Source organism: Arachis duranensis, chromosome 9 (assembly GCF_000817695.3).
Source record: "Arachis duranensis cultivar V14167 chromosome 9, aradu.V14167.gnm2.J7QH, whole genome shotgun sequence".
Lineage (NCBI taxonomy): Eukaryota > Viridiplantae > Streptophyta > Magnoliopsida > Fabales > Fabaceae > Arachis > Arachis duranensis.
Window position 1 is genome coordinate 14,847,424 of NC_029780.3, and position 27,472 is coordinate 14,874,895.

The 27,472-nt window shown below is 33.2% G+C and overlaps 1 protein-coding gene across 1 annotated transcript; it reads right to left on the reverse strand.

Moving 5' to 3' along the window:
• Nucleotides 1-11,855: 11,855 nt before the first annotated feature.
• Nucleotides 11,856-13,385, reverse strand: LOC107464825 (dormancy-associated protein homolog 4-like). The gene is made up of 3 exons (XM_016083789.3): nucleotides 13,142-13,385; nucleotides 12,018-12,103; nucleotides 11,856-11,900 (listed from the first exon to the last, which is right to left on the reverse strand). Exons 1-3 carry the CDS (start codon nucleotides 13,383-13,385, stop codon nucleotides 11,856-11,858), a joined length of 375 nt encoding a protein of 124 aa, XP_015939275.1.
• Between the last annotated feature and the right edge of the window lie 14,087 nt (nucleotides 13,386-27,472).

The window sequence follows — 27,472 nt, forward strand, 5'->3', positions numbered from 1 at the left end:
TAATGAGTAAGGCAGCATTGATTCCACACAAAAGTTCAGTTCTGCAGGACACCTTCTCAAAATACCACAAATTCAATTCATCACAATTGAATAAACAACAAAATTAGGATTCAACACTAATAATAATAACCACTGCTCAAATGCGATTTTGCACGAAAAAGCTTCCAGCATAGAACAATTGCATCGTTAAATTGATAATAAACAAAATAGAAATTCAGCTAACCCAAGCTAAGCTCAACTCTACATGTAATTCACCAAACCTTAGCATATTGCAACATCCTGAAAAGAGGAAAGCAGCAGAGTATGACAAAAGTAAGGAACATAACTTCAAGTGACAAAGCTAACTCTATTTAAATAATTTTACCATCCTGTCTTCGCAAAACATGGAAGAAGTTAGCAGGAGTTGTGACATTCACAATATGCAAATTGCACTCCTGAATCTGTTTCTGAAGAGTTGAATCTATATCAGAAATAACATAAGGATTGTCATCAGTGATTTGCCATTAAAAATAGATAAAATTGAGAACTAACAAAGCAAATGAAACAAGAAATAGAAAGCAAAGCCACAAAAGTAATTAGTAGCATAGCATTATTTAGGTTAATTGCTTTTTGGCACTAAATGGATTTTAAAACAAAAAGTTCTAACAACCGAATGTGGTAGTTCAAAGAAATTAGATTATAGATTGACGAAAAAACCTGAAAGAAGCATTTTAATCTGGCACTTGAATGCTCAAGGCCTTGGCCACCATAACTATGAGGAAGTAACACGCCTACCCCAGTCTGACAGAGCCACTTAGCCTCACTAGAAGACAAGAAAATTGTCAAATATCACATAAGCCCCATTAGTAAAATCACCAAACTGCACCTCCCAGGTCACTAGTGAATTTGGATTTTCTAGTAAGTAATCCATCATTAGTTAAATATAAATATGAAGTAAAAATATAGGAAAAAAGAGAAAACAAAATAAAGAACAATCATATGAAGTCATAACAAAGATACACTTAAAATATTCAAGTCATCTGGGTTAATGTGAAAACTATTTTACATATAACATACAAGTCAGTCAAAACAAAGTTTAGAATTAAAATATAAATGATTTTCTCACCACATAAAACCCAGAAGTAATAATGATGACCAAGAAAACTCACATTCAAGAATAATAATAATTATATCTCAAGTTAAATCGAAACATTAAATAATCCAACAAATAATAAAGAGCACAAACATGAATAAAATATAATGCATATGTCATTAGAAGGTTTACATGCCCACAAGAAAATAATAAGAACAAAAATAACAAAAGAAGGGAATGTCATAAATCTAATCTTGTGGGAATTTATCATCATCATGATGTTGATTATCATTCAACTTTCTACAATTTTTAAAGGTATTTCTTTTGACCCTATACTCGATCATATTGTGATTCTTCGACACCAGTGAGACTGCAATCTTCATTCGGTTTCCGTCATCAACCTACTAAAATATTAACATTTAAACATTAGGCTTAGCTACCTAAATATCAAAGAAATAATGAGGAATAATATTATTGTATAATATTACCTTGATGTTAAAATTATCATATTCAAAACAAGCTATCATCCAATTCGCAACCCACACACCCGCATCATTCCTACATATCGAGCTAAACATATTAGAGTATTATATAATTGCATAAATTTCATATCAATAACTACTAATTATATTATCTTACGATCCAGCTTCGAGGGTGGGAAGGCCTTCTGGTTCTTCGAATTCAAATTGCGAATAAATTAGATTTGGAGTGCTCTCAAAGTTGTACAATGAACAATTTTCCAATACTTCGTTTAACAAAATGGCTTGTTATGTGTATGTCAGAGTGTACTTTTTCAGTCATATATCTAGATAATTAACAAATAAATAAAAAATATATTTACTAATTTCAAGGTGGTGCTCTTTCGCTAAAACTGTTTCTCAATGGGAAATGGGTCTAGCAAAATAATTTATCTTTTAACACGATCGATCACTACGAAGTACCAGTTTTCATGACCTTCGTCAGTAGTTTCAGATACAGGGATAAACATCTAATCAAGAGAAAGTCATGTTAGTTAGTATAGTTTTATGTATATTAAAAATAAATGCATTATGTTATGTTATATGATGTATGCAACAATCCTTACTCTTTTTAAGCAGTCAACTTTCTCCAAATAAATATCTGACATTATACTCCAAGTAGCTGGAATCCATCCTGGTCTGCGCTGCCGCCTACGTTAATTTTGAAGATTGTTTATTTGCACAATACAAATAAAAAAATCAGTATTATTCTAACATACACTTCTATATACTTACCGCAAAAGATGGAGATACAAACCAATAACTGCTTTCTTTTTTCAACTCTGTGGTCATCATATCTACTACTAAAAGTAACACAAGTGAATCGATTGGGTTACTTGATATCAAACTCCTGAATACATCTCTGCAAGCTGTAACCCCCCTGAAAATATTATATAATCTTCATCGTTGTCAAAGATAAATTAACATAAATAAAAATAGCTAAACAAATCAACAACGCCATTAAAAAATAATATGTTTATTAAATTTACTTACCTATCCACCAATAAAGACATATTTTAACATGTCATTAGCAAATTATATTCATATTATAATTCTAATTGTGTTACATATATGCTTGGGTGCTTGACATGGGTAAGCAAAAATCATCCGGACCACCTCAACGTAGCGAGAAAAAAAGAGACACAAGAGATGTTAGCATTAATGTTATTGATAACCAACTTTTACATTATCCATACTTCAACCATATACCTTACATACCCTAATATTTCTATTCTATGTACCACGATTTTTATACTGCTAAAGTATATTCTAACCAATCTCCGACAACCATGCATCCATCGGTATACAACCTATTCCCACCATCATTTATCGTAGGTCCAACTGTCACAAATTTCTAGCCTCCTATTCTCTTATATCCTTTTCAATTTACTAATCCAATAGATACAAATAAAATTCTTAAACTGCTAAAGTCTCCACAACATCATCAGTCTAACTCCGGTACAAATAAGAAAACATCAAAGCATACAAGTGTACGTGATAAGAAGATATCTATGGCCAAGAGAAAAATTGTCTGGAATCCACATTTGTCTGAAAATATGGTTGGTGTGAATATTGTCTCCATTAAAGACAAATTTTCAAAAAAAAAAAAAACTACACTGAGGACCTCACACAAATCTCTAACTGAGGAGCAAAAAGCTCTCTTAAAAAAGAGTACACTTAGTGGATATTTTATTAGCATGCCAACCCTAAACAACAAAAACGCTTAGCACAATAAATGGAGAATTGAATGGCCATCTGTAAGTCCTCATATCACAAGAATTCGCATCAATCATCTAAGGTTACATAACTTAGTAATTTCACCTATTTTTTATTTTGCAGTGGATCCCAATTTTATTTAAGCCTCCTGCATACATGGATTTGAATGACTTAGATATTAAAATGGCAACCTATGTGTTTGCACCAAATAAAAGAAGGTTACATATCTCATTATTTATCTATTAAAGCTTTAGAAAATAGTACAATATTAATGTGTTTCATATTTGTAGTGATGAAGTATTGGCGACAACAAACAAATTTAGCGAAACTCGTGACAATTTCAAGTCATTAATTCCCAAAGAATGGGTGCATGGGGATGTAAGTGCATAATTAAGTTACTATCTCTAGCATACTTTCAATTCTTAATAAATTTATTAATGACCACATAGGTGTTAGATTTGGTGGCTACTATGCTAACCGTGCAGGAGAAAGGAATATGATGTCAAACACACTGGTATTTGCCAGCTATGTTTTCGGTACGTCATGTCTTTTTCAATATTTGTTACAGTTTTTATTTATTTTACATTATTGTATAATTGATGTCCCTGACTTCACCCATAACACTATTAAATTCAGCAATTCATACTGAAATGTGATACCAAAATTAAAATTTTGTTGAAATATTATCAAAAAGAATTCATAGAAAAAGTTGACGAAGAACTAAAAAAGTATATGATTTGTTGTATTTTTTATTTTTTTCATTGTCTAATGACTTTTATCTTTATGAATCGATCTATACTTTTTATTTTAAAATTATTTGTATCTAGTAATATCCTAATACGTGAAAGTTGGTACTAGATTTTTTTACTTGTCAACAAAAACAACAAGGTTTGGTATCTAGTTGGTTTTTATTTGTAAAATCATCAAATAATTCTGCAAGATTCCCTACCGATTGTTTCAAATAAAGAGGAAAAGAGATCGAGTATTGTAAAACTGGTAAATTAATTTTTTCCCATTTTCACTTTTATGACATTTTTTTAAAAGTTTCAAATATCGTCCTTTGTTTAATTTTTTTCCTATATGAATAGGCAAAATATCTAAAAGATATGCTCAAGTATGACTCGTTTTATAAATACAACACTCCATTTAGGCCAATGATACATGATTTTACATTTGTAGATACGCTACAAATAGGAGAACAAGCTCCTGGCTTGTAAGGAATATCTATATTTGTGTTTTCGTCTTTGAAATATTTATCTGCATAAGCTAATTGCGTCTTATTTAACACAGTAATGATTGTGGAATATGAGTGGCAGTCTGGATGATAAACTACAGGAAGACGTATAACTATACAATAAATGTAATTTTCTTTTGCTAAAAAAAATAGTACCTCATTTACTAATGTGTATGGTTTTGTTGGTAACCTAAAATATTTATACTTTTTAGGTTAATGATGGTACAAGGATACGACTTGCGTTGGATTTGATTCTAAGGCCCCACAACTTGATACTGCATAGTGTCATTGACTCTGCTACCAGGAATTACAATAAGTATAAACAAAAAGATTCAAACAAAAATTAAAAATTTGTAATTGTCATGTAGTTAAGTTTGGTTTATATTAAGAGTTGTTAGTTTAATCTCTTTTACTTAAAAAAATTATTATGCACTATATTTTCTATGGACTTTTTTTGAAAATTGATGTTTCTGTCTTTAGTTCAATTATATTTGAATTTATATGAAGCTTAATTTTCACTCTAGAATTTCTATTCCTTGAACCACTTCTGTGTTGTAAGCTAGGCAAGTCCTCATATTTGAAATAGTATTGAAAGTTACTAGCAAAGGGTAAAACTCATTCCAATAGAGATGAACTTTATGAATCCCATCAATTTAAAATCTGAAATGAGACATATATGAATAAATGAAGGCTTCACTTTACACCCAAACTACTTTATTAGGAATTAATAAATAATTAACTCATTCTGTTTAGCGGGAAAATATCAAGAATTATGAAAAACAGGAACTTTTTTCAACAAAAACCAGAGTGAAATAACCAAAGTTAAAATTTAGAAGTAACATTAATAGTGAAACTACTATAATTTTCATTCCAACATTTGCCTTCAATATCAATTAAGACATAAATCACTTTTAGTCGGGTATATTTAAGTAATGGCATGAATAACACAAAGGTTGTGATTTATGACATAGTGAAATCATATCTAAAATGGATTTCATAAATGAATTTGAGCATCTACTATTTTAAATTGCAATAGAAGGTGGAGATAGTATGCATTTATCCATCATAGTTAAATATGTTGGCGAACCTCCATTTCTATCAGATGTGCAATCATTGTCTCTGAGGGAGCAAGTCCTTCTTTGATCTTTCATATCTGCTTCCATATTTATCACCAGTGTGATGCTTTCTTTCAGTAGACTTAGACCTGAGTTTTCTCTATTCAAAATTGCTTTCATCCAATTCTTTATGTGATGAGCTGCCTCCATTGTTATGCTCAACCTCTAATGATATTGACCTGGAACGTCTTCTATTGCGATGCTTTGATTTTTAATCTTTACTATCACCCAATTTATTTTTAGTGAGATGCTTCCCTTCAACAGATCTTTACTATCCTATAAGGTTGATACTAACCTAGACCATCTTCTCTCTCTATTTTTAGATTTTTCATGCAAGACTTCTTCATTTTTGCTGGATTGAAGCCTATTATCATCTGAAGAAACTGACCTTGAGCGTCTTTTGCTCTTTTGTTTGATTTCATCAATCTTGGGAGATGACTTACTACCTCTGCGATGACTTCGGGATCCAGAATCAGCATGTGATTCAGTTCGATATGATTTCCTTGAATGAGGGCTCACGCTCCTACTCCTATTCCTTCTTAAAGCAGATGAATGTCAATCAAGGTATCTATTTGAATCTCGTCTTCTGCTTTTATCACTGTGTTCTCTGATGTCTTTATAGGACCATCATCCCTTTCATAGCTTGAATAATAATGGGACCTGACTAGTGATCTGGATCGACGACCCCTATTATAGCGAGCAGGAGAGTAGGAACCAGACTTCCTCCTTCTTCGATAACTAACAAGAGATTTTGGCTTTGATCGAGATCTTGCACGAGGAGGGGAAGGAGACCTGAAAATGGAAATTTGAATTAATGAATTAAAGACCTTTGTTAACATATGAAAATAAAGGACAAAAAAAATGATATACAAACAAGATTTTGTCAGCATAATCTAAACTTTTCTTATTCCACAACCATTCAGTCATATATATATGATGGTAATCAATGGCTAAGAAAAGGGGGTTGAATCTTAGCCCATTTTTGCTTAGTAACACTTGCTGCCTTTTAGAATGCTTTGAGGAGATAGTTTTGCTTTTTATCTCGTACCTAGCCAAGAGACATTTTCTTTTTGTCTCGTAACCAGGTAAGAGATATTTTTTAGTTTTGTGTCCTATCCAATAGAAACAAAAATGGAGGAGAGGAGAGAGAGAATAACACCAAGAAGTATTCTGATTTAGCCACTAAGTGCAATGCAGCCTACATCCAGTCTCCATCACAACAATGATAGAATTTTACTATAATCTTGCAGATTACAGACACCAATTCTTCCTAGGAACTACCCTTCCTATCTGAGACAAGTCCAGAATCTATCCCCAATCCTGAACTTGACTTGGTCACCTACCAAGCTTTCAACTGCTAAGTGCTAACCTAACTTGCAAGGGGATTCCCACAGAATCATGAAACACAACACAGATGTACAAAGGACCTCTAGGACATCTATGGCTTTTTTTTTAATTTTGTACACTCTGTCTTTTTTCGGTCTATGGCTTTTTCTTACAAAATATCACACTTTTTGCCTTTTTACCATGAGACTCAAGACAGACAAAACTAAACAGAAAATTACAACATGAAACACATTGAAGGAGAAGAACTTCTGTTAGCTTGGGTAGCTATGAGAACTCTGTGCTTTCACTCTTTTTCTCCTTACTTCAAACCTTGGTTGTTCACCCTTATTATAGAAGGGGAGGCCTCCAAGGTTGAAACCGGTCCAACCGAGCCAACTTCTTCTTCTTTAATAACAAACCGGTTCGGACAGAGAGAAGAGAAAGGGAACCGAATGCAAAATCCAACATGCAATTACCTCTTCCTCATCCCATCACTTCAAGCTTCATCAATCTGAGCCTTCCATCTTGACTTGGTCCCCAAGAAGGATTTCTGACCCTTGATGAACCTTTGATCCTTGACAGCTCCATCTGCTCTATCTTTTGCTTCTTCCTCACGTAGCTACAGTAGCCACTTCCTGTGATGGATGATCAAAGAGTAGAGACGAGCCATACCCCAGGGATCTTCTTCTCTGACCGAGTTGGATCTTCTACCATTTTTAGGCATGGTGATCTTGAGACTTCTTCACCACATCTTACCATAAGTGGCAAAGATCTCAGCCACACCTCACTGTAGATCTTCTTTTTGCTAAGGCCATCATCCCAATGGCCTCTTACTTGCACATAGCTTCTCTATTTCTATCTTTGATGGCTTGCTTCGTCGTCCTTCTTCCTGACATGGAAGTGACAGAAACTAGAAAGAGAAAAGAGAGAGAATTGAAAAGCTTTCAATGTAATTGAAGAAAGAAATCAAAATGAGTTAATTCCCCACTCCCCATGCCTAGTAACATGTAATCAATTAATGCTATAATTTCACTTGCACTTTCTCTTTCATGTTACCAAGGCAATCAAAGCTAGTTAAGATAATTTGAAATCCATCAAAGAGGGGAGTGGCATTCGTAGAAAGCATGCAACCTTGCTTTTTTCCTTCTTTTAATTTCGGACCTAGCTTTGTTGGTCTTGCAACAATGATTATTTTGGGCTTGCTCAATAAATTCTGGCCAAACAAACATAATAATTCAACCATATAATGTCTCATTTTCGCACCAAGGCTGATTATTATTATCACATTGGGCTATATCAGTTTTTTTTAGCCCAGCCACAAACTATGCATAATAACAAAATTATTAAACAATATATGTACTTCAAAATTCAAATTAATAATTTTGTAATTAATAATGTTTGATCATCATCGTATTAAATTGGAGTTTTCCAAACTCATCAATATATATAAAAAAGCTATGGATGCATTGCACTCACACTAAACCCAACACTATTAAATATAATAAAACATATACAACCGAATGGAAACTTTTAAAATGGGGATAAGAATATGATTTTTCCCCTTAAAACATCAAAATGACAGAAACTTCAGGCACCTTTATCAAACTTATAAATCTATTTCAAGCATTACTCTAATGGGTTCATGATACTTATGTAGGGCACCCTAAAATGAATTAGTTGCAATAATAAAAGCATTGAAAATGAATAGTCAAGAAGCACCAGTAGAATAATTGCACTAGGAAAAATTGACAAAGTAAGCATACCTGAATTTCTATTTTGTTTCTTTCTCTTCAATTTTAGGTCCATCAGCTTTCAGTTTCTTACCTATTTCAATAGCTCCGGCTGCCATTAACTCTGTTGTAGACTTCATGGTGGCGGCTTTTTTGGCAGCCTGCTGTGCAGTCATGATTTGTTGCATAAACAAAGCATCAACATTCAAAGACCAGCCATCGACATCTATGTTATTTAATGCTAGCTGATGCATTTAATCCTGAACGATGGTTTAAGTCCTCAGTTCTATCTTATAAAGTTGGATATGCAAACTATAATCAAGAAAAATTGTTCTTCATTGTTCTAAACCTTTGGCTAGATAGAAAATATACAAATTTTATCTTATGAGAGAAGCATTTGTTTAATTATTTGCTTCATTCTTCAAAAACATTGATACAGTTACTAAACGGAACCAAATAGTTAAGAATATTGACATTCTGAAATTTCTTGCAACTTACTTCGATGACTTGGTTGTAAAGGAGCATAGTGCCCTTGGAAAGAACACCTTGAAACAAATGCATAGGTGGTGGTGGTGGATGAACCCCACGATGAGTCGCAAATGATGGGAAATTTGCTTGGCCATGTACGCCAACGTCAGAATTGAATCTTTTGTTGTTGAGATCCAAACTAATGCTAATAAGGCCTATAATGGTTGCAAAAATTACTAAGGCATAAACAAAGGAGTTACCTGTAACACTTATTGGCTGAGGTGAAACCATTTGCACCTCGAATATCAGTAATGGATGATTGATGAGGTATATTAAGGTGAGAAAAGACAACAGAAACTTGGAAGTTAGGTAGAGGAATCAGTGAGTTTTCCTAGGATGAAAGGTTAGACGTATAATGCCAGGTACCTAAATTAAACATATGTAACTTTGTTGTCAAGATAGAACTGCGAATAATGCTATTAGGGCATAAGAATGTTATTATTATGATAGTATTTAATTGTCACAAAAAATTATTTAGTAAGACAGCAACAAATTCAAAATTCAATCACTAACAAAATCAGCTCAATGATACTTTTCAACAATAAAAAGATTTAGCTAAGTAGTTATTTGAGCAAGACAATAACAAATTCAAGGTCTAATGATGATAATCAGTAACGAATTCATGTCAGTGATAATTTTCAGCAATAAAAAACCTAGTTCAGTGATATTTTCAGCAACAAATTTGTAGCAACACATTCAATAATCATATTGTAGAACACAATATGAGGAACACAACCCTTCCCCATCTATCTACAATCAACTTTCTACCTTCCTCAACCTTCCCAAAGTCGCATAGACCCTAAACCGCCAATTTACCTAAGCATAGCCACTAGAATACAAATTTGATCATTTTTATCCGTAAGAAATACATTCAGAATTATTCCTGGAACATCTGTTAATCTTTCTATAAATGTACCAAATATATGCTAGAATATGAAAATCATAACAATTACCTAAAAAATAAATTAAATGGAACAAAAAATAACAGTTCAGAGTAAAGAAATTATGTAAGGATGCAATTAGAATGAACTCAGTATAATAAATGATTAATCTTTAAAACATAAATAAAAAAGAAGAAGAAGAAAACACAAATTTTAATCAAAGTTCAACAAAACAAACGAATAGTTACATGATTTACCTCCATTGAGAATCGGTAAAGCTCCAGAAAAGAGAAAAAAAGGGTCTGAAGAAATTTGTAGTGATTAGGATTTTATGACTATTATTGATTTTGATTGATGGGTTTCTTTACCAAATATGTGTGTGTGAAATGAGGAATTTTGATTTTTGACAAGAAACCCCACTAAGGCGCTAAAGTGGCTGCATTGTTAGTCTAATCTCTACCATAGTGTCATAGTTTGCCGATTGTTGTTCCCACCCATTAGGTTATAAGCCCGAGTCATTGAAAAACGATGAAGATCTCGATTACGGATGAAAAGAACAGAAAAATTTGTTAGAACTCACCAAATCGGGAAGCATCTTCTGATTGCGCGAAGGAAGCTGACGGCGAGACTCAAAGCAAGAAGACGACAAGCCTCATGACCTGCTGCTTCTGCCGCCGTCGACGAGAAGAGCGACGATGATCTTGATTGCGAGACTGGAGAGGAGAGAGGGAGAGAGCTTGAGTGCGACGCCAGAGTGAGACAGATGAGAGAGATCGAGCTCCAGCAGGGGAGAGAGAGAGAGAGAGAGAGAGAGAGAGAGAGAGAGAGAGAGAGAAGAGGAGAAAAGAGCACTAGAAACCTTGAGAAGATGAAGAACACTAGAAAAAATTTTAGAGACCGTGATTGAAGAGAGGGTTCTGAAACCCAAATGAAAGAACAATCTTTTGATTTTTTTTGTTTCTCAGATATGTTTTTGTTCTGTTGTTTAAATTATTTGAAAATATAAAATTAGAATTAGTTGAAATTTTAAAATTTTGATTGATTTAAAAAGGTATTTTTGTCTATTCGAATAAAATAAGGATGTCTAACTCTTTCTATAAAATTAAATAAAAAATATTTTTTATTTTTATTAAATTATAAGGGTGTTTTAGTAAAAATAATGATATGATATATATTTTTATAAAAGAATATTAAATGCTAACATGGAAAATAAATTTTATATAATTTATTATTATTTGTCCATATTTTAATCGTATTGATAAATATTAAATTTATTATCGTACCAAAGCAAACACCTTCAAAATTAATTGAAAGAGCAGAACATATAAAAATATCTCGAAACACATAATATCTGCTCTTACTCGTTGCTCAAAATTTCCCATGTAATCGGCGGGGATTTTCCAAATGACCTTCAATAAAAATAGAATATATATATATATATATGAGTTACATGACAAAGGTACATAATCTATCTATATATATACAACAGCCAAAAGCTTCAAGTACAAAAACAAAAGAACAGTAATCATATTTACAAAAATATCCTGCATGATCAGCTGAGCCTTTGTTATTTTATGTAGACGACTCTCATATTTACTTATATAATATATATACATATATGTCATACAATTAATAATTAACAAGATCCTAGTAAAGATGGAAATTGTTGTAGTATGTACAAAAACGTAATCCCTCTGTATAGTTGCGTAACGATGTTTCAGATTATTAAATCATCTCACTTCCTCTCTCTCAACAATGATCCAAAGCACTCATAATCACCCTGCAAATCACATGCACGAGGAAGTTAGACAACAAAGTGCATGAAAAGTAAAGAAGTTAAGGTTTTATGTTTATTTCATCAAAATAAAATTAGAAAACCACTCATTATTGTTCATACTTGTATAGAAGCAGAGCTGTCCACTGCTGCATTCGCCGACGTTTTCCTCCTCGTGAATTTCTTAAAATCCACACCCGGCGTATCAGCTGCGGGGCATTTTTTTTTTTCCAAAATTAGTAAACAGAAAAAGAAAAAGGACATGAAGAACAGGTATCGTTTGTAACTGTATATTGATCTTCGATGCGGTGCATTCATCACCTGAAGAACACACCAATTATGGTTTATCGACTTTGATTAAAATTTAACTTTCTTCAGTGACATTTTTCTTCATCAATGGAGTAATGAAGGCACAAGTTTTTCATCCAAAAAGTAAGGGATGTATAGAGTGAGAGAGGTGGCTATATAGTGAGGACTGAGGAGAATAAAATACAGAACTATCAATTATTTATTTATTTTATTTGCCAAGAATACAGAGTAGAAGATTTGTACGCACATATCAGATATTTTTATAATATTACACATTTTAAAATTTTATCTTTTTCTATAAAATCTGTCCATTTTGGTATTTTTAACAAGCATCCCTTCCTTTACACTTGTTAGCAATTATTTATGTATTTATTATTATTTTTACTTACTAAAGGAAAACAACGAACTTCAATTACTCTATTTGAAAGTTGATTATATGCCATGCAATCATCAAGCATCAAATAAAAAATTTTAGTATCATATCATGAAATCACTAATCCAAAAAATTTAAATTATAAAAAGAATAATATTAATAATTATACTTCTAACGAATTTAACTTAAAAAAATTCCTTCTATAGTCAAAAATCATTACGAATTGAATTAAAAAAATTTTAAATAATCAGCACTTTTCTCTTATTTTTGAGTTAGTTTTAAACTAATACTAACTAACTCTTTCTCCATTTATGCATACTTATCTTAAATTAAATGATATTCTAACATTAAGTATTGAATTATTCTGCTATATTATATGTATGTTAATAATTAACTATCGAAACAATTAATATTATAAAATATATATTAAATATAAAATATATTTTAAAAATAAATTAAACAACGTATATATTTATAGACAAATACATAATAATTAATTTGACTTCTAATTTTTTTATATACAAATAATATCTTGATAAATTATTAATAGAGAGAGGGAGATTACGGGTTATTGGGGTGCGAGGAGTAATAGGAATTGAAGGAGAGGCTGGATCAGATGTGGCGGGTCTCATGGCAGAGGGGTCTCGGAGAATGGTGATGCTGCGGCTAATAGGCACATCATCCGGCGACATTGGTGACCTGGCGCCGCCGCTGCCGACAAAGGAGTTATATTTACGCAGCTTCCCCAAGCCCGACTCCGGTGCGGGGCCTGCCAGCGTTTCGTCCCAAAGCTTGTGAAGAAAACCCATGTATTACTCTATATATTTATGTCTGAGTTCACTTATATGTATATCAAAGATATAAATGTGGCGTAAAGGAACGAAACGACAGAGGGAAGAAGATCAGGAATACGTAGAAACAAGAATGCGACCTTTTTTTTAAATTTTTTTAATTTTCTTTTTACCGTTTCTGGGTGGGTGTTTGGGTACTTATAGAAGGAGGAAGATGAGGGTTTCATGACTAGTTAAGATAATTGAATTATTGACGGCCATGTTAGGTGTGTAAACTTAGCGGAACGACTAATATGGCTTTGTTTTCAGCCTTAAATTGATATCCTTCACCATCTTTAATATGATCCTCTTCTATAGTGGTTCGTGCTTAATTTACACAGTTTCTTTTCCTATAATTAGTACGAGTGTTGATTATCCAATATGCTTTATAGAGGGATCTGATAATGGCTGTTTAAGCTTGTCTTTGTTTTTTTCTTTTATTTCTAGACAACAAAAAAAAGATATAAAGAACTGGCTGTTTTTTCTTTAATTTAGCAAAACCTTTAAGTTTAGTTTGGTTTTTTATTTTAAAATGATTATATACTATCTACACTAAAATCAGCCATTAAAATTAATTATTAGTATAAAATATATATTAAAATATAAATATATATTAAATCAAATTACAAACTGAACTAATTGGAATTAAATGAAACTAGTCATTTTTTAAATATTTCCTACATTATTATTACTAAAAAAAATGCTATGCCCATGTTTCACACTAAAAATATTATATATTTATGTATAAAAAATGTGTTATTTAATTTATTTTTAATGTATTTTTTATTTTAATATATATTTTAGAATAATGCTACATAATCAGTAAATATTATTATTTTTTGTCAGTACTAAGCAGTAGTAATTTGTATCCATATTTATAAGGATTTGATTACTAAAAATTATTGCACTCTAAGAAAAAAATTTTATATTTTATACGAATAATTATTTTTTTTAAATAAAAACGCCATAAAGCCAAAAAAAATCTACACATTATAAGGATATAAGATCCCACAACTATCAACAAAGAGATGCATTAAAACTTTTTTTTAGAGGTTATTGAAAGAACATACTTTCCTCTTCTCTATCCAATATAAGATTAGCTAGCTCATCTGTCACTAATTAGTCTTTCTAAGCACATATTGGAGCTACACTTTCTAATTGTTATTTAGCATAGCCCGTATTTTCCGTAGAGACTGAGCAAGAGTTGGATGTCGCAAAGGAGGATTTTTTATTAACTTAACTGCTCCTTGCGAATCCAATTTTACTATTAAATGTTTAATTTCTTTACTCCAAGCAATTTCCACCCATCTTTATAGCATTTACTTCAGCTTCTATAACCTTTGTATTCTCCAATCTTGTAGCAAATTCCCATATCCATCTACCATTATCATTTCTTAGAACTCCTGCACAGCTTGTTGGCCCTGGATTTCCTCTAGAGGCCCCGTTAGTGTTAAGATTATACCAATTCTACGAGAAAAATTTTTAGGAAATCATTCTTCTGCAGCTCTAATCGTCTCTATAGTTCTCATTTACCACGGTCTTGCTCTCCTCCACAATCTTCCTGATTCTCACATAATCTCCTTATTAGAGTATACATTGAAAGGTACCAGATCATAGAGGGTAATTTGGATGAAACACGAGTTAAAGGGGAGAAGGTATTGACAGAGAGAACAGAGAAAAGAAAGGGAATTTCATTGATTGAACTCAGATTGAAAGAAAAGCTCGTGTACAGTGATGAAAGGGGTTGCTTATATAGAGAGGTGAGAACATAGAAGCTGCAGGGGAAGCTTCCAGCACCTTCTAACAGTTTCTTAACTAACTAACTATTTAACAGCAATAACAGAAAGTGACAAAAAGCGTGAAAGAAAAATTACACAGGAAAATTACACACGTGCTATAACTCCTATCATCATCTCTAGTTATCAGCTTTTGTTGAATACTGAATATCAGTTAACACTTTAGCTCCTTTCTTCATCATCTTTGGTTGTTGTCATTCTGACTGGTGATTTGTTGCTGATCACAAACACTCAGCTTGCTTCAAAAATGAAGGAAGCTCTCAGAAGGGACTGCTTTTGTAAGGATATCTGCTATTTGAATTGAGCCTGGGATGTGGCTAACTCAAATTGTCTTGGTGTTGACATAGTTTCGAACGAAGTGCAGATCTATTTCAAAATGCTTGGACTTGGAGTGAAGGATGGGATTGGCAGCAAGTAAAACAGCACTCAAATTGTCACAATACAGCATTGGCGCCTCAGGTAAGGGATGCTGCAGCTCACTCATCATAGTCTTTATCCAGGACAGCTCTGCTACTGCCTCTGCCATACTTCTATATTCAGCTTCAGTGCTTGACCTGGCCACTACTGTTTGCTTCTTTGACACCCAAGAGATTAGGTTGGCTCCAAGAAATATACAATAGCCATGGTGGATTTCCTATCATCTGGATCTCCAGCCCAGTCTGAGTCACTGTATGCAGTTATTCCCATGGAACTCTCCTGTTTCAGATGCAAGCCATAGCTGGTTGTTCCACTGAGATACCTTAGCACGCGTTTGACCAGCCTCCAATGAGACTCTAGGGGAGCTTGTACAAACTGTGACAACTTGTTAACGATGTAACATATTTCAGGCCTTGTTATGATCAGGTATTGCAGGCTGCAAATGATTGACCTGTACAGTTGTGGATCACAAAAGCTTGATCCTCCAAGGGCTGTAATCTTTGTTGTGGAAGGAAAAAAAGTGTGACACGGTGCATAGCCCACTATGCCAGCCTTCTTTAGGACCTCACCAATGTACTTTTGTTGAGTAAGCACTAAACCCCTATCACACATTTTATTCACTTGGATTCCAAGAAAGTAATGGAGATCTCCCATGTCTTTCAAGGAAAATTTGGCATTTAACTTTGCTATGACATCCCTCACAATTTCTGGAGATTCTTCAGTGACTATGATATCATCAACGTACGCAAGCACATAGGTCTTTAGTCCACTGAATTCCTTAATGAAGACTGAGATGTCAGATTTGGTGGCAACAAAGCCAATCTCTCTTAAACCACCAGCCAGCTTATGGTACCACTCTCTTGGGGCTTGCTTTAGTCCATAGAGCGCTTTGGTGAGTTTGCACACCAACAATGGATCTCCTTGTTCATAACCTGAGGGCTGTTTCATGTAAACTTCCTCTGTCAAGTCACCATGAAGAAAATCATTGTTGACATCTAGTTGCCTAATTACCCAGGACATGGATACAACAATGGATAATATTAGCCTAGTGGACACAGGCTTCACTACAAGACTATAAGTTTCTGTAAAATCTGAACCAGCCTTCTGAGCATACCCTTGAGCAACTAAACTTGCCTTATGTTTTTGTAAAGTTCCATCTGCATTATACTTTAATCTAAATACCCACCTGCTACCAATTGCTTCTTTGTTAGGTGGAAGACTCACCAACTCCCATGTTTTGTTTTTTATTAGAGCATCATATTCAACATCCATAGCTGCCTTCCACTCTGGAGATTTGAGAGCTTGTGTTACTGATCTTGGCTCAACACTTGCAAGGAAGATCTTTGGCTTGACTATACCAGCTTTACTCCTGGTGATCATTGGGTGAGAGTTGACTGCTGCAGTTTGATAAAGAGGTGCTGATTTTTCAGAGATTGGTAGCACAGTTTCAATGTCATTAATAAGAATTAAAACTAAACTTGAAGAGGCTTCTGTTGGCATTTGGGTTATAAGAGTAGCACTGATTGAGGGTGTGATTGTTGGTTGCTGGAGTGTTGCTGATTGGTGGTTGTTGATATTGCTGTTAGAGGGCTATAGGCTTGAAGCTTGCTCCCTAAGGCTTGTTTGCTGAGGATAATTGTGTATGATTTCAGTTGAGCTTGGAAGGGGTCTTGGAATGGTTAGAATGATTGGCACACTAATTGGGGTATCTTGTCTATCTGAGACATGTCCATTGTGAGCAGGATTTGTTGCATGCCTATAGGGGAATTGGTCTTCAAAGAACACCACATGAGGGGTGACGATGACTCTTCCATCTTGGCTGAGACATTTATAGACTTTGTGAGAAGTTCCATACCCAATAAAGGTGCAGGGGGAGGATCTGAAGTCCAGCTTATACTTGTTGTAAGCTCTCTGATGAGGAAAACACAAACAGCCGAAGACTCGAAGTTGTTCATATGAGGGCTTTTTGTTAAACAATTTCTCAATGAGAGACATTCCATTTAGGACCGGTGTTGGCAGCATGTTTATCAACTTTGCAACAGTAGTAAAAGCTTTTCTCCAGAATTTGGTAGGCATAGATGCATTAGCAAGTAAGGTAAGTCCCATTTCAACCACATAACGATGTTTCCTTTCAGCAGCTCCATTCTGCTGGTGAACATGAGGGCAGAAAAACCTGCAAATAATTCCTTTTTCCTGCAACAGCTTTGATAAGCTCAAGTACTCAGCAGCATTGTCACTTTGCAGCATCTTTAGTTTAATGTTTAATTGTAACTCAGCAGTTTGTTGGAAGTGATTAAATACTGATTTTAATTGAGCTCTATATTTGATTAGGTAAAGCCACGTAAATTTTGAAAAGGCATCAATGAAGTTTACAAAATACCAATGTCCATTATTGTCAGCAATAGGAACTGGCCCCCAAATGTCAGAGTGTACAAGTTCTAATGGATGATTGTATATAGTTTGTGAAAGGAAAAAAGGTAAATGATGAGATTTGCGAATACAGTAGGATGAACAAGCAATTTTGGTTATAAGAAGTGAAATATGACAAGATTTTAACACCCTTGACATAACACTATAGTTGGGATGTCCTAATCTAGCATGCCAAACTAGCAAGTTATCTTTATTTCCTACTGAAGCACTATCTCTTGAGTGTCTTTGGTTTTTATGCAGCACCTATCATCATGAAATTCAAAAAAGACTTGGTTGTCACAGCAAAACTGATATACACTAATCAGATTTTTGGTAATTTTAGGCACACACAACAGTTTTGTAAGGTATAACTCTCTAGAGCTCAAATCAGATTTAATACACGAGTTACCAACAAAAGAAATGTGCAAACCTATTCCATTGCCACAGTACTCTTCCTTTTCTAACAGGTTCTGCTCATTGTGAGCCATATGATGAGTAGCTCCAGAATCAGGATACCAGTTTGGGTCCTGAATTGTGGCAGGTGTTGCCAATACATTACAACAGTTGGCATGAGGCTGAGAAATATGCTGAGAGGCCTGATTACTTCTATTTCCACTACTGTATCCTGATCTGTTTTGATTTCTATGGCTATAGTCTCCGTTGCTATATGCCTGGTTGTGTCCACTGCTATATCCTTCATTGTTGTATCCTCCATTTCCATTTTCATCCTCTCCTTCATAAGTGTCTTCACTGTACCTATACCAGCAAGTTCTTGCTGTATGAGCTACTTTGTTACAAACCTGACATTGAGGTCTCTCATTCGTATAGCCTCTTGGACTTTGCATTCTACCTCCTCGATTGAACTGGCCTCTATGAAATTGTCCTTCATTTGGTTGTTCCTGCAGTGAGGAGTCTTGAGTAAACCTTCCTCCATTGAAAGCACCTATGCCTCCTCAACACAGTCTTCCTCCTCTTCCTCAAAAGCCACCTCTAAAGCCTCCTCTAGTGAATTGAGCAAGATTAGCTTGTACAAATGCTTCAGGCTTTCTAAACCTGGAGAGCATACTCTCATGTGCGAGCAACAAGGCTTCCAATTCAGTCACTGTTATGCTTTAAGCTCTTGCTAACACAGAGGTATACACTGAGGAATGTTCTTCAGTAAGACTATGCAAGATTGCATTTACATGATCGCTCTCATTAATTACCTCTCCTACAGAAACTAATGCATCAATAGTTCCTTTAATTGAAAGTACATACTCTGTTACGGACGCTCCGATCTGAAGCGTACCGAGCTTGTGTTTCAGCTGCATGACCTTTGCCTTGATCTGAGAGGCAAAGTGATCCTCTAACCTCTTCTGCACTTGATGAGTGTAGGTACATCCAACCATTCGCGTAGTGAATGGCTTGCTCATTGAGGCTAAGAGCCAAGACTTGAGCAACGCATCGTGCTTTTTTCACTGTTGATACTGTGGATTCAACACTGCATTAGTTTCACTGTCTTCAACTACATACTGTCGAGAAACTCCTCTTCCTGTGACATGATTCAACATATCATTCCCTTCAATTGTTGAGAGTGCTTGATCTTTCTACTGCAAAAAGTTGTCCTCATCCAGCTTCATTGAGATCGGTGTTGCGATGAATCCCTGAGCCATTGTAAGAAGCTAGGGTTTTCTTGTTCTTGAGACTTGGTCTTTACGGAAGCTATGGCACCATATGCTCTGATACCATGAAAGGTACCAGACCATATAGGGTAATTTGGATGAAAGAAGAGTTAAATGGGAGAAGGTATTGACAGAGAGAACAGAGAGAAGAAAGAAAATTTCATTGATTGAACTCAGATTGAAAGAAAAGCTCGTGTACAGTGATGAGAGGGGTTGCTTATATAGAGAGGTGAGAACAGAGAAGCTGCAGGGAAAGCTTCCAGCACCTTCTAACAGTTTCTCAACTAACTAACTATCTAACAACAATAACAGAAAGTGACAAAAAGCGTGAACGGGAAATTACACACGTGCTATAACTCTTATCATACATATTCATTCGTGAACCTCCATATCATCCAAATTATCGTCATGAAAACATCCTTCCAATTCAAATTCTAGTCCATCCCAACCTCTATTGACATGTTAAACAAAATCCAGTCTCTCAAATTCAAGAAGAAGCTTTGGATGAACTGCGGTTTAATGCATGCCATCCAAATGGTTGAAGCCTTCGAACAATCCCTCAAGTGGGTCTCAAATTCAACATTACAACACATACAATTGGGATTATTCTCCTACATCCAGGTAGAAGTTCTCGAGAAAGTTAGTAAACTGTTATGGGCTAACTGCCAGACAAAAATCTTAGTCTTCTGTATTCTCTTTCATTCCATATTTTCTTTCAAATATAGTCTTTTTCCTGTTGCTGTTGAGCTAGATTACTATATATCTGTTTGATAGTTAATTCTCCCTTTAAATTTCATTTGGGAGGAGGATGTCAGGCCTGCTCACATCACTCGCTGTTAGAAATTAACAACCCATTTGCTCTTCTCTTTTGTTCTCATAGATGAACTCTAATCCTGCAGTTTAGACCCCTTTTTTAGCCATTCATCACTCAAAAAACGAGTTCTTTCTCCATTGCCAATTATGTGTCCTAGGACTGTACGTGATTTGGTTAATCCAAAAATCAAACCTATCTTTTTGTTAACCAAAAATTTAATTTTGGTTAATTAATCAAATTGTTTTATACGATAAAATTAATTATTAATTGATTATAAAATTTAAAAACCAATTTTTAACTGATTATAAAAATAATAACCAATTTAAAAAATAACGAATTTTTGAAAAAATTAAACCAATTTTTGAATAAAATCTAGTTTTTAGATTAAAAAACCGATTTTAAAAAAAACCATTTTTTAAATTGAATTTTTAATTTAAAAACTTACAATTTTTTAAAATTTGATTTTAATTTTAATTAATCAATTAAAAACTAATTTTTTAAATTTGATTTTAATTAACCAATTTTATAAATATGATTATATTTTTTAATCGATTAACCACAGTGCCCAACATTATGGGGCAAAGTTGCCCATAATTTGCTCATGCTTTTCCGTAAGGGTGAGTGCCCATTCTTTGATGTACAGCCCCGTAGTAAATTATCTCCACGACCAGATTTTCCAATCCTTACCTTTGCCCATAAAGAGTTCGACTCATTAATCAAGTTACACCCCCGCTTGAGAATGAAAGCTTCATTTGCAATATTCAGATATCTAAAACCAAGGCCTCTTTTTTACACTAGTTGTTTAGACGAAATCGAAGTCAGTCCATACAGTAGCCACTATGCTTTTGTTTTTTTTTTTTTGTCATTGTAGCTGCTATGCTTAGTTAGGTTGCTTGAATATAAACTAATGTATAAACGACTTGCAACTTTTTTGTTTTTGTGAACATGATGACTTGCAGCTTTGCAAGAGAAGACACACCGTGTTTGATACATTTTTGGGAATAATCCACGGGAAGAGTAGCCCGAACACACAAAAAGGGAGAGTAAGAGGCTGAAAATATCCCTATATTTAACATGGGCTATTGGAACTGGGTTAAACAAAGGGGGATAAAGGGTTCGCATGAAAAGTGGGCTACATTGATGATATACTTATTAGTTATTACAAATTTTAAATTTATATGCATTAGAGGGATGGGTATTGTTGGCAATTCTCTGAAGAGGGGTGCTGGGGATACATATTCATGAGTTAGGTTCAGGCATGGCTAGTGTAGGCTCGTTGGGCGTCTGGGCTTATCTGTTGTATCGTGGCGGGTTTGGTCTGGTTGGCTTTACGGACCGAGCCAATGGCCAAAATAAAAATATTTATTAACCAAAAAATATTAGCTAAATCAGTCAGAATTTATTTTATATAATATTTATTAATTATTATAATAATTAATAAATATTAAATAAAATAAGTTCAGTTTTTTTTTATCTTTTCAATATTACCGATTAAACAATTGGATGTCAAATCCCATAAATGGATACAATGAGAAAAACATTCAATTGTCAAGCATGTTTAAGATCTCCATTTTAGGGCAAGCCTACATGGAAAAAGTTTTTGTATATATAGAATGAAGAAGAATATTTAATTTTATTTCAAAAATAAAATGATATATTTTGTGAGATAATTATTTAATCATTCATAACAAAAAATTATTTTTTTATTATTTTTTTCTTCAATTGTGAATTACAGACACATTTAGCCAGACAGTCAAACACTCATCGACACTTGTCTGATATGCATATTTTCCATAATTGTCAGAATCAAACCGATGGTCAAACCGGTTAACTTACTAGATGACTGGATTATTGGTTTAATCGATAGGTCACTGGTCGAACCGATTAATCCGGTATAATTAAATAATTATATAAAATTTAATTATTTTTTATTATAAGTATTTTATTTTGTTTTTATAAAAATAATTATCATTTTCGAATTTTAATCTTTTATTAATTAGTTTATATTTATTTTATTATTATGTTATTATAGATGAAAACTCACATACAGTTATTTTCATATGAAGTTGATATTTAAGAATTGTTAGATGATTTGACAAGTTTGACTAAATATTATCTAACGATTTTCAACTATCAACTTTATATGAAGACAACTACATGTGATCTTTACCTATTATTATATACTACAAGTATTTATTAAAAAAATAATATCAATAGATATCATATAATTATGAAAGGAAAAAATAAATTGTGATTAATAAATTTTTTTGTTTATCTTTTTAATTTGTATATATTTAATAAAATTTATAGTTAAATGAAATATAATTGATTTAAAAATGAGTGACTTTAAAATAAAATATAATTGAGTCCGGTTTATCGATTTTCTGGTTGAACCGGCCGATACGGTCCAATTTTAATAACTATGATATTTTCTCTATCTACTTGTGTCTTAATAATAAAAAAATTTTCGCCAGACATACTCAGACACACCTAAATATCATCACGTGTCAACATATCCAATCTTATTCTTAATATATATTCTTGAAATAAATTTAACAATAGTATATATTATTATTTATTAAAATAAAAAATATTTTAAATATTTTATATAATTAAAAAATACTAAAAATAGTTAAAAAATAATAATTTATATTTTAATATCAATAAAATATCAAAATAGCATGATTCACATATTCTGTATCATATTGTATTTCGTACATATATTAATATCCATGCATCACAGCTCTTCAATATAGTACGCATCCTCCATTTATGATTTTAAACAACATTCGAAGAGTGAAAATTGATGTTTTAATGAAGCATTAAGTCATTTGGTTTTATTGAAGAAAATAATGAAATGTTAACTCAATGGCTATCCATTTTTACGAAAGATAATATAATTTTTTATTTAAAAAAAATAATTATTTGTACTCATAAATTTTACGAACGCTGACAAAAGTACTCTCTAAAGAAGAAAACTAATGTTGTACTTATCAAAAATGGGTTTTATACGACAAAAGTATCTAAATTCTAAATTTTTGTTGACTTTTCAATAAAATTTCTAAATTACCCTCATCCTTTTTATCTTCAACCTCTACCAACACTTTTTCTTCCCTAAATCTCTAATTTTCACATTCCTCCATTACCACCACCTTAATCACCTTTTCTATTCTCTGCTATTCTATTACCGCCACCACTATCGCCACAATCTTTTCATGTCGTGTGAGATGAAAACAACAACAAGGCCTCTAAGCAATATACTTGTTCCCACACAACACTGTCACTTCCAACGGCACCCATGGCAGTCCCAGCATTGCCTCAAGCCCGCACACAGATTATCTCTACCTCGACACGGTGGCAAGTTCAGATCCATCGGATTCAAGCTCCAACAACACCACTAGAATCTTGATGGTGTCGCCTTACCAGAAATTGAATGACTTACTGAAACTGAGATTACTGCCTCTCCTGTATCACCAAAATTTATGGCCATGGCAGAGTGAAGAAGACAAGAATGAAAAGTATAAGGAGAATTAAGATGAAGAAGAGGAATAGTTCTTTTTTTCGAGAAGCTCTTCCAGTAACAGACAAGAGAGTCTTCCTTCTCTATAGCAATTCTTGGAACCAAAGATTCAAGTTCTCGTTCATCGAAGATTTTTTCTTTGGAAAAACTCAAATGCAGAAGCTTAACTTTGGGAACCCCATCTCATTCTCGTTCTTGTTCCCCTTTCAGCTCCGAAAGTACCAAATTCCTGCCACCACCCCATCAGAACCCAGTTTTTAAGCTGCAATTGTCATCTATTTTCTGTTTTTTCTCTTTTTCTCCTAAAACTATAGAGGAGTTGAGAATAGAAAATGTGGTTAGGGTAGTAATGGATGGATGTGAAAGTATGCGATTTAGGAAAGAAGAGATGGTGGTGAAGTTGAGCCTGAAGATAAAGGGTGGGGATAATTTGGAAATTTTATTAAAAAGTCAACAAAAATTTAAAATTTGAAAATTTTTGTCGATACGGAACCCATCTTTGATGAGTACAACGTTAGTTTCCTTCTTTGATGGATACTTTTGTCAGCGTTTGTAAAGTTCACAGGTACAAATAGTTATTTTTCGAAAAAAAAGTTTATTTTGACTTTTGATCTTTTCTTTTGTGAAACAAAGAAACTTCTTTATAATCTTTTCTGTTAACTCATGATGAAAATTGACTAGCTAACATGTTAAGGTGATGAATTCACATATTAAGTGTCATACTTAAATTAGTCAGGGACCTATTTATTCGTATTTACTCAGACTAAATAACTTAGTTTTGATGTCAAATTAGTTAAGAATTTATGTCTTAAAAAAATTTTCATACAATATTTTTTTTAAATTAGTTTTTTATTGTTGTGATATTCATTATATTAATAGTTTTTTCAATAAATACTTGAATGTATGATATAATAAGTATAACATAGTTATAAATATACTAGTTAATAAATTATTCAAATTTAAAATATTATTTATTATGAAAATAAGTGAATAATTCTTGGTATATTTTTTAAATATATAAATAAAAATAGAAATATTATGTGAAAAAAATCAACTATTAAATTAAATTTGTCAATATATATTTGTATATAAATACATGTATTATTTACTTTATTTTTATGTCTGTTTTGTATTTCAACATTTATATTGGGGACAAATTACTTAAATAAACTAAGTATCAAAACTAATCAGATTGTCCTAAATGAGAACGGACAACATTTTTGTCCTTCCAAATTTTATATAAATCATTGGCCTTCTACTTATTCAAAAAAATGTAAAACCATGAGAATTACAATGATTCATGTTTATAAATTTCTAGAGTGCAAAAAACGTACTGTTGAGCATAAAGCGTGGGAAGTAATTGAGTTTTAAAGCAAAAAGCGTAAAACATGAGATACTCCCATGATTTATGAAGTAACATAACCAAAAAATTCATATGATTTAGGTATAATTAGAAGAAAATACATTAAACACCAATGATTTATTCTGTATATAGTTAAAACAATAAAAAAGGCAATGACTTATAGTTGCCCAAAAAACAACTCAAAGGCATAAATAGCTCGAGACACGATGGTAGTGTTATAGAGTAAAGAAACGAGTGATAGTAAAGATAGTTTTCTAGCATTTATACATTGCAAGAAGAGACTAGGAAGGGTGTTACTTTTACCAATAAGAAGAAGCCATCTGCTCTATTTATAAGGACATCAATGACATTTGCAAAGTTATCGAATAATATTCTACAAAAACTAGGTCAGTTGGGAAAAAGAGAGTGAGTCAGTTATATAGGATTCCAATTGCAGTTAGTCAAGGATTTGTAAAGTTTGATTTGTAACACCCTACCTTTCAAAATCTTATACTTAAGTCATAATTTAATGAGGGTTTGGAGTTATGACACAAGACTGAGATATAAATATTTATGTATAAAAAGAGATATTAAACTAGAAGCCTGTAAAAAGGATTTAAACCTCGAATAAAAAGACAATTTGACAATCGTTCACACTCGATAACATATATAAACGTGTCAGAAAACTAGATAATTAAAAGCTTGAAGAAAGAATAAAGATAAAGAGACATATATAAGTATATATAAATATCTGCTAGTCTCGGCCTGCGAAGATTAAACCGGCTAGAGTTATAACAGTAAAATAGTTTTATACACATCAAAAGCCTCTAAAGACAAGTTTTCAAAATGAATGAGTTTTTTCAAAAGAAGAAGAGAATCTAAAATCAAAATAGAAGCAAAAAGTCTTCTTCGCCATCTTCCAGATAAAACTTCGGCTCACTGAAAAATGTTGGGACCTGCATCTGAAAAATAAAAATAATATATGGGTGAGAACCCAAACTACCGGATTCCCAGTAAGGTAAAAGAGCCGAATTGATACAATATAAGGTAACAAGAACTCTCTAAGAAATCTTAATCTTCAAAGTTTCATTGATCCAAGCCTAGGGTTCTTACTAAACTAGAAAATGGCAACTTAGTTAAGGGATTCTAATCTATCTATTTATTTTCAATTTTTCACAAAATTCCAATCACTACATCGCATCAAGAACAACCCTCAGCGCCACCGTCATCAGCATAAGAGATTTTTCAGTAGTTCAAACACATACAAAATAATACAAAGAATACACAAATAGAGAGAACAGATAAAATAATTAGCTCAAATAACATATAGATACAATTAACCAACAAGGCAAGCTAAATACAAGATGAACACCCAATCAATACACACAAATAAAAATGATGCATGCCTGCCTTATGGCCAATGAGCTCTTCTGTCGATTATAAGCCAAAACCCGACATGTTTGGTAGCGAACCCTGTACTGTCCTTAGATGCGCGTATCTCCAAGGGGTATTCATATTTATTCATTTATTCATCAATATCATGCATGATTCTCAAATTAATGCTAGGGAGCGTGCCTTGCTCACCTTCTCTTGGGAGTATCATCCAGAAAAGTCTAAGTGCACGGCCACATCTTGCGACAGAGGGTAAAAAAAGTGTCTTAAATCTCAACACGGAACAAGTGGGACAAACCACAACCCTTACATCTACCCAGACAACTCAAATATCAACCTGGAATAAGTGAGATAAAGTCACAATCCTTGCATCTATCTAGGTAGGTATTATATCAATCAAACTCATTTTCATCATGCAATCATATCAACTCATCTTTTCATTCACTTACAACTCACTTTGATTCAATAATTTTCTTCCCAATGCTTTCTACCCTCTAATCCATTGTCTCTATACTTATTATAGGGGTTACAGAAGTTTACAAGCTTACCGAGAAAGCTAAACAGTAAAAAAAAGATTATGTGAGAAAATAGGACTTGTGCGTACGCATCACCCTTGTGCGTCCACACAAATCAGAAACGTTTCCCAACTTGTCGTACGCATGACCAATTGTGCATACACACTTGTAAAATTCCTTCTCGCGTGTGTGCAATCCCT